This window comes from Oncorhynchus kisutch, linkage group LG18, assembly GCF_002021735.2.
Source record: "Oncorhynchus kisutch isolate 150728-3 linkage group LG18, Okis_V2, whole genome shotgun sequence".
In the NCBI taxonomy this organism is placed as follows: Eukaryota; Metazoa; Chordata; class Actinopteri; order Salmoniformes; family Salmonidae; genus Oncorhynchus; species Oncorhynchus kisutch.
In genome coordinates this window covers 22,702,117-22,714,453 of record NC_034191.2, presented here as the reverse complement: position 1 = coordinate 22,714,453, position 12,337 = coordinate 22,702,117, and the positions used below count along the sequence as shown (strand labels likewise).

Here is a 12,337-nt window from a genome sequence, read left to right as displayed (position 1 = left end):
ACCTCTGTTTGGCTGCAGTGCAGAACTATCTGTCTGCTGAGGCATATCGTCTTTGGTTGGTTCATCCTGGCCCTGCAATACTCTAAACCATCATGTCCACTCCGGCCCATTCTGCCTTCCTACCTTCCTAACCCAAGCACCAGAGGCTGTGAGCTATTTTCAAATCCCCTCGCTTAGGAATTCAAAGCGTAATTTAAAATCATTCAATACAGTTAAGGCTGCATTTACTTTTTAGGCGACGACAAGGTCCGTTTGCACCAATAGCCAATGCACGATCAATAGGATATTTGAATTTAAAGAGCCGTGGCCCCAGGGTGGGTGTCAGTGCATAGTGTTAGTGCTGGGGCTGGGGCTAAGCCCTGGGGCTCAGGAGAGTCCTATCCCCCATACTCACTCACACACACCGGCCCCAAGCACTCGGCCCCCCAGGCCTGGTTAACTCTCAGGACCATGATTCATTCATGGTGGATTATGGTCCAGGGGCCGGGGCCCAGGAGAGGCCTGGGGGCTAGCAGGCTGCCTGCAGGCAGCGTTCAGGCTAGCAGGAAGCCATATAGGCTCCCAGAGATAAAGGCTGCTTCCCCTGGATACAGACCACAATCCTATACCCACCGCCAATCCACCCACACCCATGAATCATTTTAACACCAGATCATTTCAATGCATTTACTTCCTTTGGTCATGATGTTTTATGCATTTAAATAAATCAGAAGTATGAGAATGTTTCACTTCCAGTACTTGTTTTTACTTTTATTGTTTCAGTTTGTTTATTGTTGGTTTGTATGTATGTTTGTTTGTTCATCTGTGGTTTTTCACAAGGACTAGAAGCCCCCATAACAGCAGGTAGCCTAGCATTTAAGAGTGTTGGGCCAGTCAGTAACTGAAAAGTTGCTGTTTTGAATCCCCGAGCCGTTCTCCCTTGAGCAAGGCAGTTATACCCGAAAACTGCTTCCCAAGCACCGTGGATGTCGAATAAAGCATCCCCCTGCACCTCTTTGATTCAGAGGGGTTGGGTTAAATGTGAAAAATACATTTTGGTTGAATGCATTCAGTTGTGCAACTGACTAGGCATCCAATTCCCATGAGATAGGAATAATAAAACTATAATAACCAAGAGACCCAGATTCATAATTTCTTCATCATCACAGTCCTTCCACGACCTCAAGAAGTGGAATGACTTCCAAGAGGTCAAAACCATTGCCAGTACTGTGGGAAAAGAAACCATATCAGCATAATTTAAGAATGAATTCTGTGGAATTACTGAAGAAGTCCCCCTTGTGTTAGCTGCTGCAACGCTGTCAACCATTTCTATTACTGGACTAAATCCAGTCAGCAAGGTTTCCTTGTTATTCGAATCCCTGCAGTATTCTATATATGAATTGTTCTTCTTAACAGAGTGAGAAGTAAAATTGCAACCACAATAACCCATGCTCTGCTGTGATACTGAAGAAAATGTCCCTTCAGATAGGTGTGTGACGAGCACCGCCATACATAGCAAGACATTGCATGGCATTACTGTTACGGTGTGACAACAGTGCTAGTCAATACAGCATCCAGTTATTAAGTGGTTATTACTGGATTGTGTGTGTGTGTGTGTGTGTGTGTGTGTGTGTGTGTGTGTGTGTGTGTGTGTGTGTGTGTGTGTGTGTGTGTGTGTGTGTGTGTGTGTGTGTGTGTGTGTGTGTGTGTGTTTATCAAGAACAGTGGTTTACATTTCCATCCAATATATGGATGTGCAAATCAGATCAAACTGCTTGCATTTAGCAAATACTGTACTGCAGTGGTTATTATGCTAAACCTGTTGAATTGACTTCATTAAAGAGATTCATAAACAGTTACCTCGTACTAAATTGGAAAGAACATATAAGAGAAATAACCTACACGGACGTTTACTATTTTGAAATATAAAATATAGATAAGGTAAGAGATGATCGGTCCAAAGAAAATGTGTTATCATTCAAATTGTATATTTTCTATTTTTATTAAAAACCCACAATTGTTTTCAACATGTTGTATTTATACAGTGAATGGTCTAATATGCACTGGAGGTCACATAAGCTTAGGTTTATTAGAACAATAACAGACATACCATGAGGGTTTGATATTTAAAGAAAGTAGCAGCTGCTAGCTGCATATTCGACCATCAATTAAATGGTTTGGATTTCATTTGAAGACACAAAAATAAAACCTGTCTAAGTATGTTATATTAACAACTTTATGAATGTTTTTCAGCACACTAAAAAAATGAAGAAGTAAATTACTCCTTAGCATTTTTTAACACTTACACTTTGTCTCAACACATTCTGCAGATGATGGTGCAAAGCACTTTTACAGTATTTGTGCTATTTTTTATTTGGCAACTGTCTACTTGTGTTTTTTGTGTGTTTTTTTGTAAACAACATCTTGTACAAACTAGCACAGTGAACCACAACCCCAGCAAATGTGTTTGTCTTCATACAATATAAATCAAATCAATACAAAAGTTTGGTTGGTTGCTTGGAACATTTTATCTTGATCAAGAGATTCTAAAACATGGTTTGATACTTTTAACTCCTGAATTAAATATATTACGTAAACAGTTGACTGTTCTAGTCCCTTTCAGACCCCCATTAAACGATTTTTAGAAGGTAGACTTCATTTAACAACATTTCAAGTTCTGTTCAATTTAAATAAAGGGTTCACAAGCCATATAACTTTGCCTTTTGTTTCCCTTTTGAAGGCCAACTTCTTCAGATTTGGTGGTTTGATTTTTTTTTACCAAAAAAAAAGAAAACTGTCTGGATGGAGAGAAAAAAAAGCATTTCCCCTGGCCTTCAGAAATATATTTAGTGTCAAAAAGGTTGTTTAAGTGTTAATATGGCAGAGCCTTGAGAGGCAAAGAGGTCTGAGGAGCTTTTGAATAAATACAAGGGACGCGTCTAGTGCCATAAATAGAGTCTGACGCCTTTCAGCCTTCTTCTAATGCCAGCGGCGCAGGTTAGTGTTCAGACCAACCACCCTTCCTTTCAGCCTTCTTCTAATGCCAGCGGCGCAGGTTAGTGTTCAGACCAACCACCCGTCCTTCTTTTTCTGTAAAGCTGTTGAGTCTTTGACAGTAGCTAATGATGTTTTTGTGGATTTGGGACATATTACTTGTTTTCAGAATGGTTGTTTTCCCAGTGGCATGTGTTTGGAGGGGCGTCACTGTGCTAGGCCACTGACAGGAGTCAGGAAGGGTCACAGCCATGGAGAGCAGGGACCCGGGGTCGCCAGGGGCCCACAGGGTCAACAGTCACACACAGTCTTTTATGTGCCCAAGTCCTTATTCGGGTTTAAAAAAAGAAGCAATCGAAACATCAACACAATACCAAGGTAAATGCTTACAACCACATTGTCCACGTTTTGATTTTCGCCATATTTATTTTCCCTGCAAAAAAATGTCATATGGGGAAATTAAATAAATAAATAAATAAATAAATATGATTGACAAAAAAATATTTGACTGGTGTCGCTACCCCTGCCCCTACCCTTGCCCGCTCTCCTGTCCTCCCCTATTGAATCTCTCTGTGGTACAGTCCGCTCTCTTGAGCTACCAGACGGTGCCCTCGTTCATTTCCGAGGGTGCATGGGACAGGTGGTTGCCGTATCCGCTGCCATTGAGAGACAGTGAGGTAAAGGGCGGGCTGGGGCCGTACACCTCAGAGGAGATGCTGTGCATGGGCCCCGGGATGCCTGGCTCTGGGCTGGGCGAGTCCCCAGGGTGGTGGGACATGATGTCAGAATAGCGCTGCACCTCACTGGAGGGGTGGTGCCCGGGCAGGGGATGGTCCATACCACCTAGAGGGGTGCCCGTTGGGCCTGAGGAGGGCACGAAGGGGAGGTCTACGGGGGTCTGTGCCTGCGACGACGGAGGCCCCTGAGGAAAGAAGTCGTAGTTCCCTCCTGGACCGTAGTACTCACTTTGATAATCTGCAGATCAACAAAAAAAATCTGGGTTAGCCTGGGAACAATAGGGTGAGTAAAAATGATTTCAGAGATTTTCAGGAATTCATTGAATATACATAGCCTGAAGTTGCATAGGGAGAAACCCTCGCCGTGGCACATTAGTCAAAGTTACACTTAAATCAAAAATGCAATTGGGTGGGGAGAACAACGCCGCCGCAAAATTAATTAAAATGGGGACCATTTCATCAGCGATTTTACCTCCTGAAATCAATGTTTCATTTCAGCAGAATAGTATTAGGCCCACTGCACACCACAAAGGACCAGAGTCCACCACACACTATTGATATCCACAAAACATGTTAGGAAAATTGAAATAAGGACGCACATACTTCACTATAATCAAGAAAGCCTACATTATTATATTTCAAGGGCAGCAGGTAGCCTAGTGGCTAGAGCATTGGGCCAGTAACCGAAATGTTGGTAGTCTGAATCCCCAAGCCTACAAGGTGGAAAATCTGTTGATCTGCCCTTGAGCAAGGCACTTAATCCTATTTGCTCCAGGGCTGCAGTAAATAACAGCTGATCCCTGGCTGTTACCCTACTCTCCAAGGGTGTCTCAGGGGGAGCTGGGATATGCAAAAAAAACATTTTCATTTCACACCTCACACTTGTACAGGTTACCCACTTGTACATGCAGTGAAACAGGACAAATATAAGCACCCCCTATTTAAAACCATACAGTTACATTTCCCCCAAAACAGTGTTGTGTCCTTGGAAAAGGAGTAGATACACATTTTAGATTGACTTTGTGTATTAATAATTTATCATATTCAACTACTCTCTCCGATCATCAACATTTTAAATATTCCTCAAAGTAAAACAAAATGAATGTCACAACCAAATATGCTTCAAGCTCCTTCCTAGGGAAACAGAAGGCCTACAAATGCACCTTTCTTGCATGTGAATGTCATCTTGTAAGGAAAACAGTAAAGACAATTCGGTCAGTGAGATAATGCAATGGCTTGGAGCCCTCTCTAACTAACCCCTTGACCGACATTTTATGGATGAGTTATTTATTAACGAACCCGTTCCAGACAGGGATCACAGGGAATGCAATGGCATTTGGTAATGAGCATCTTCCCCTCTTAATACAGTTTGAATGTTGACGTAATATACCTGACATACATAGAAAATAATAATAGTGTTCTAGTGATTATTTATTCATATTTAACGACACATTTAGGCCTATTATATTAACTGTTATTAGGCGCTGTTTGGCTTACATGGACACCATAACAAGATGTATTCTCCATACTACTGTAATTGTTATTTTTATTAGGCCTATTTTATGTCTTTTTTTTCTAGTTTGGACAAATGGGTCAGACGATTGGAGTCTATAATCTGAGACATTTAAAAAGACACGTTATTTCAACATTTACATTTTGACAACATCAATTTCGAATCCCTTTAGACCTTTTTGTGGTGTTTTTGCCAAATGCGTAAATCGTTAATTATCTCCCATTGTAATAAGTCTTATATCACTTTTTTAACACCTGAAGATTTGCCACAGCATCCTAACTAATCCATCTCTAGATAATGTCCATCCATACTCAAAACATTTTAAAGCTCTCCTCTCGGTGTAGGTCCTATTCCAATGATGTGTGTTGAGCTCATCTGATAAGCCATGATAGTAATCAAAGGCGTCCTGGGGCAGCGCGACAAATGGAAACAGCGCTTGGCGGACACATGTCAAATGATTCGACATTTCAGACAAACATGTGAAACCGATAAACCCGCTGGGACACCCAAGCCGTTTCATCACTCTTCTTACCTCCGTAGTATGAGAAAGGACCGTTTGGAATTAATTCCCCGGGTTCCAGCCGGTCCACTAGCGTTCTCATTCTCCTCGGGCTCCGGAAGAACGCGTGCCGTCTCGCGCCCAGGGCGCTCAATTGCTTCATACGTCGCTCCTTGGACCGCCTATTCTGAAACCATACCTACGAAGCACAAAAGTCAGCATAGAGCAACGTTAATGAAAATGAAATGGATTGGAAGGGTTGAAGTGCAAATATTACGGCTGGAGCGTTGGAGACGAGAGAGGGGCTCACAGCAAAGATTGCCTCTGTATCCAAAATGACGTTTGAACACACATCTCAAAATATTATGATAAATAATTGAATGCACACAGGATGTAAAGCTGCAGAACCATATTTGATAGTCAATCAAATAAAAACAAACACTTTACTTCACTACAGATCGAAAACTTTTTTTCGTTGAAATATCATTATAGATTGGTAGCCTATATAAGAAAGTAGCCTAACTCTAATATCAGATCTATTCCAACAATATAAGCATTATGTATGGTGTCCGTTTGTTTACAATTATTACTGCTTTACCGTTATATTATCATTGCTTTGTTTATAGATCCGTGATCAACAACAAAGCAATGCCTAGGCCATGTGTAACCTGGGTGCCCTTTTTGTGCCGGAGCGCGCGCTGCCCTGCATGGTAGTCAGGTTCTGTGCGTGGTGACTCGATGGAGTAAAGCCTTATTCCTGGGATAATATTACTATTAATTATCGTCACTCCAGTCGCATAGATCTAACCTCAGTTTAATGTTATTTTAACCCTCCATTTACCCCGAGTAAGGAGGCAGCAGCGGGAACTTTTAAAATGTACAATTAATACTTAATAGGAGGGTTGTTAGCAATATATTACACGGCTCTGCGAGGTTATTATTTCGTAATCTATATATCCACCCTTGAATTCCTTCGGCTAATTATGCTCTTCCTTGAAGCTCTTAAATATCCAACCTCGCCACCTTAATAATAATCTAGATTTTTTTTCACTTGATCTGCCTTCAATTTTTTGTCTTTACATGACCACGTCCCCGCAGCACTCGCCCTATCATGGGAGACACTCGGCGGTGTGGATGCGCTTATTTCTACATACGATACATTGTCCCAATTTAGGTACTACGATACAGAGACCAACTTAAACATTCAAAATCAGGTGTATATCTTCAATAGCCTAATTTTCAACTCTTGAAAATAGGTCAAAAATAATGCCACCAAACAAAAAAGCCTTCCAAATGATAGGCCTAGCTTACTTTTTTTGCATTAGGTAATGCAATTTGTCAAAATTAAATACCACTGGTCATAATAATAATAACAATAACAATAGTATTCATAATAAAATGATTCCTAATAATTGTGTTTGTTGTTGTTATTATATGTCAATATACGGCATGCTTATTTGAAATGATTTACGCTATACTAGACTGGGGGTAAGGAAGCATTTTGAAGTCTCCTGAACAGATTTCTGCGTTTACACTTGACTGAAAATGGTCACAGCATGGCTAAATGTGGTCGCAAAACGTGATGGTCCAGCGTTGCCAAGACTCCCATCGCTCTCACCAGTCTCACGCCAGTTGGCGTGTTTACCCATCCTGCACGCCAAGAATAAAAAATACCCATATAAATTACGCTTTCCAAATAAACCTCGATGACAGCCAATCTTTCGCTCTTTCAAGTCAATGTGACCATGCAATTTCTAGGCAACCCCATCTTTAAGCGGGAAGGCAAATGAGAAAGGAGCGGAGTGATTGTGATCAGGCCTCTGTTTGTGGCGAACTGTTGACAGGGTGCCCAACATGGAGATACTTTCAATAAAATACAAGCTGCTATATCACACGCTATAAGTGTGTAACCCTGAAAGCGCACAAGGTGAGGGTCCCTCACTCCCCCCCACTATACGGTTCTCATTCACTCCCATACCAATACAACATGAGCTGCATCAGGAATTACATTCATGTCATTATAGTGCATTTGTCTTTGCCATTACCTGAATGACTCTCATGTTCAGCCCCGTCTCCTGCGCGAGCTGCTCCCTGATGTGTCTCGTGGGTTTGGGGGTGGCAGCGAATGCCGCTTTTAGGGTCTCCAGTTGCTTTGCTTTGATGGTGGTTCGCGGTCCACGTCGTTTACCGCCAAGGTTCTCGCCATCGTTCTCATTACTACCCGTTTCTTTGTCCGACAGATTGGCTATTTCAGAGTCCTTCACATCGTCCTGTAACTGATCTTGAGAATCCGGTGATAAACTTGGGTCGCTGCATGCTGTTACTGTGAAAACGAAAAAGGACAGAAAACGCTTAGACACACAGTCCATTTGTAGACCTATAATTTCAATACAATGAGGAATATGAATGATTACTAGTGGCGTATTTGTGTAGGCCTTTATAGCCTTACTAGAATATATATGTTTTAATTATAAATTGATAAAGTATTAAACAATAGGCCTACCTGAAATAATAACCTATGCAGATTTAAATTATTTTTATGAACACTATTTGTGTTCTCTATTATCTTTTAGCGCCGAATTCATTAAACGTGTCAAAAAAATGAGCCTACGATAAAAATCAATAGGCTTCTCGGTCTACAATAGTCATACGATAATTAACATCTATGCAAATATAATTGGATATTTTGGCTTACAAATCCAAAGAAATCTTCTGCAATAGTGTGAAAATATAGGCAATGCAATTGCGCAAATCGTTATTTCTGTTTTTACAATAAAATAAAATCGTTTAGGCATAGGGCCTACCCTACATGGAAGAGAACGATGCATGATTATTCAACACCAAACTGTGGGCGGAACAAGTCACATCAGTCACAATTTTTTAATTTTAGCTTTATTTAATTAGGCTAGTTAGTTAAGACAAAAATCTTATTTGCAATGACGGTCTAGGAACAGTTGGGTAACTGCCTTGTTCAGGGGCAGAACGGCAGATTTGAACCTTGTCAGCTCGGCGATTTGATCTAGCAACACTTTCGGTTACTAGTCCAACGCTCTAACCACTAGGCTACCTGCCGCGCCACTAGTAGCCATGCGCCCAAAATTATGAAGCCAATTTGGCCGTATAGGCCTACCTGAGAGAAGGTTTGTGTCTTTCCCATTGCTGTGGGTTAGATAATCTTCTTTGCAGACAAATTTATTTTCGTCTATGATGTAGAGCTCCTCTCCCGTGGACAGCTGTTTGTTACACATCATGCAGGTGAAGCAGTTGAGATGAAACACTTTGCTCCTTGCCCTCCGGACCAAGTCGTTCGGCGAGATGCCCTGAGAACAGCCCGCGCACTTTGTCCCAAACCTCCTGAGAGGGGACAGAGGAAGAATGCACGATTATTGAAATGTATTTAGGCGCAAAACCAAACAGTATATGTTAGTATACAACGATTGCATATTGAGAGTGTGAATAAATACATATATTTTTTTAAATATAGGTCACTGCGTGGTCTTAGAAGTTGCTATCTAGAACCTACAAGGGTTCTTCTGCTTTCCCCATTGGAGAATCCATTGAATAACATTTTTGGTTGCAGGAAGAACCGTTTAGGGTTCAATGTAGAACCCTTTCCACAGAGGGTTCTAGATGGAACCCAAAATAGTTCGACCTGTGATAAAAATGGTTCTACCTGGAACCAAAAATGGTTCTCCTATGGGGACTGTAGAATAACCCCTTTGGAACCTTTTTTTTAAAGAGTGTAACCCTAACCTCTGCCTCTCAGCTGCAATGGTTCACGATGAGAATGATTCCATAATTGCCATATGTGGTCCTGTTCTTTATAATTATTGTTAGCTGTAGTAGGCCCTGTACATCTATTATATTTCTGCATTCATTGTCAACGGACACATTTTCTTACTTTGCCGAATCAAAAAATATTTGTTCCATTATAAACACGTTTTTGTGTAAATAAGTGAACTGCTTAGAATCGCATTTTAGGCCTATTTAGACCTCATGAAAATACATGTTAGTGTTGTCCATCCTGAAATGTAGATGATCATTATGAAAAAGAATACATCCTTTATAACACAAAACAACAGGCCTAAATGTGTAATCCAATTAGGAAATAATACACATTGCAATATACAAGTTAGTACTTTAATACGTGTGATGATCCTCTTTTTGTTGATTGTAACGGAAACTAATGTGTATTGAGATTATGGACACTGATTGTTGACTGCAAGTCTGTGATTGCATTGTCTGCTTGTTTGATCTTTTAAAGAGGTTAGTTATTTAAATCCACTTATCATGTCCTTCTCACTGGAGCCGTGCAAACACAGGGGCCTAGGCAGATAGCTTTGCCACTGGGCCGAGATACACACTTCCTCCACACTACCCCGATGAAGTATTGATTCTAGCCGCTTCTCTGCACCTCTACGCCTTATAAACAACGTGTGATTGATTTCCTTCATACCCCATACCGAGGACGAGTACACACGCGTTTAATGTTGCTGTCCACCTTTTAGCATAACAATACAAATGAACAAGCCTTTAATTACTGTCTCTCCTAATCAAAGCTTCTGAAGCAACACCTCCAAATCCACCGTCACACCTAGCACTTAGAAATTCTGAAGGAATTGGATGCAATCTTATTTGTCTTTTAACCATATTAGAAATGAGTACAGATAATATTTAGAGTGGTTAATGTATTAATATGTGCCATATATAATACATTCCATGAAGTATTTAGCCTTGAATATACCTATCATTTTGTTATAAGCAAATTATAATGGTAAATGTTTTGAGAGCATATTGGCTTAACAGTTTTCTAAAGTACAATTTAAAGGTATAAGGTGTAATTATCGCAGGTCTTCAGATAGTTTTGCAATTTATTGCGTGCTCTACTTTTGTGTTCATTAGTTCAGAAGTTAGAGTCACCTCTTTTCTTTTGTTTTTTTACACTAAACAAATGACAGAGTTTATATGTTCATTATTAGCCAATAATTCATTATATCGAAAATGTTTCGTATTTGCAATATCCTCATGGGTCTTTTTTAAAGAAAAATATGCATTTGACTGAGAACATTAGGATAGTATTGTTAACTTAACAGAAACACGGAAATGCTTATCCAAGACTACACATCTGAAATAATAATTACTGTAGTAAAGGACGAATGAAAGGGAGCAAGCACCCACCATTCAAGCTTACCTAAAGAAGTCGTTTTTGCAATATAGTTTCCCCTCTCGAGAAAAGCATTTCTCTGTTAAATTGCATTTACACTCGCAGCACTGTACGCACTTGACGTGCCACGCTCTGTCCAGAACATTGAGGAGAAACCTGTCCAGTATAGGCCTCTCGCACCCGGCACAGTGGACCATCGTCTTTGGATTTGCACCCACTCCGCAACCGTGGTCTGTTCAGCCTCCTGAGGTCGTGGTCGTCTCACTCACACTCTTGACTTGAGCAGAAAGCAAATCAACAACACACACCGGTTATTGGATGTTTTCTATTAGAAGTATTTGGTTCCTTTTTCGCTCGGATGTCCTGGATCAATGTGTTCACATAAACAGTCGATGGGTAGCCTGGTCGCTAACCTACCTCTTATACTCTCCTCTGAAGTGGTCAGCATGGAGGTTTATAGGATCCAAGTACAGGATGGAGACCGTTCGCCAGGATGAGTCCTCCCAGGTGAGGTAGTCAAAGCCTTAGACGCCTCGAAAGTCAGTCCTTCGGATGCTCTTCCATACACCAAACACACATCGGTTTAAATGAAGCCAATCAAATGGCAAAAAATATCAAGCCACCTCTGAAGATTGGCTATAATGTGAGAACCATAGCCTATCAGCAAGTATCCGTAGTCATCAAAGTGAAGCATTGGCCGAAAAAGCAACGTGTGCCAGTCGCTGTTGAAGACGCACATCTAACAAAATTGTTTTGGGGCAATACTGTCACACAGAAAGACTCGCGTGCCTATAAATAATTCAATGTTCTTTGACATGACCGCTTATCCACTGTTTAGGACCCGATGAGAATCGAAATAATTTCCTATCAAAATATTTCAAGGAAAAAGTGTGTTTCCTCCGGCTCTGTTGGCTATCTGTCCCCTCGAGTTCTCTTTTGGTAAATGATGCTAGTGATGGTAGGATGCGTGTGACATCTCTGTGCAGGATTGACGCTCCGCGTTGTCTGCAGTACTCTGCATGTTCCTGAAAGCACACGAGCCAGCCTTATTCACAGTCTCGTGACGTCAGGCAGTGGAGAAGCCAATCAGCAGCGCGCCATGCAAGTAACTATTAGCTATCCCTTCAAAGACGAGCCGGTGCATTCTGTTCTATTTATGGGGAACTGAAGAAACCAATTGTCAAATATTCCTAGAAACTGTCATATGTTAGTGAATGTATGTGAGCGGAAAGACGACGACCGTTGAGGTAAAAACAGCACAATCACCAGCTTATCAATTGTTTGCGGCGAGGAAATGGACGTGAAGAATCATTTCATAAGGTAGATATGGGCATCTTAACGTTCTCTCCTGATCCTGCATGGATCCTCCCCATGGGCGAGAGTGAGGTCGTCTTAGTTTAAAAACAGTAGTAGTAACATTGGAATATATATTATATTCATATAACAAAATG

General features: G+C 41.0%; 1 protein-coding gene across 2 annotated transcripts; it reads right to left on the bottom strand.

The window, feature by feature from the left end:
* Positions 1–2,043: 2,043 nt before the first annotated feature.
* LOC109909732 (LIM/homeobox protein Lhx1) lies at positions 2,044–11,907 on the bottom strand. Of its 2 annotated transcripts, XM_020508746.2 has the most exons (6): positions 11,304–11,907; positions 10,914–11,163; positions 8,853–9,076; positions 7,768–8,045; positions 5,756–5,921; positions 2,044–3,948 (listed from the first exon to the last, which is right to left on the bottom strand). In XM_020508746.2, exons 2-6 carry the CDS (start codon positions 11,081–11,083, stop codon positions 3,569–3,571), a joined length of 1,218 nt encoding a protein of 405 aa, XP_020364335.1. In that variant the 5' UTR covers positions 11,084–11,163; positions 11,304–11,907; the 3' UTR covers positions 2,044–3,568. The 2 variants fall into 2 exon arrangements, with proteins under 2 accessions (XP_020364335.1, XP_031651092.1); XM_031795232.1 differs by having other exon boundaries at positions 10,914–11,907.
* Between the last annotated feature and the right edge of the window lie 430 nt (positions 11,908–12,337).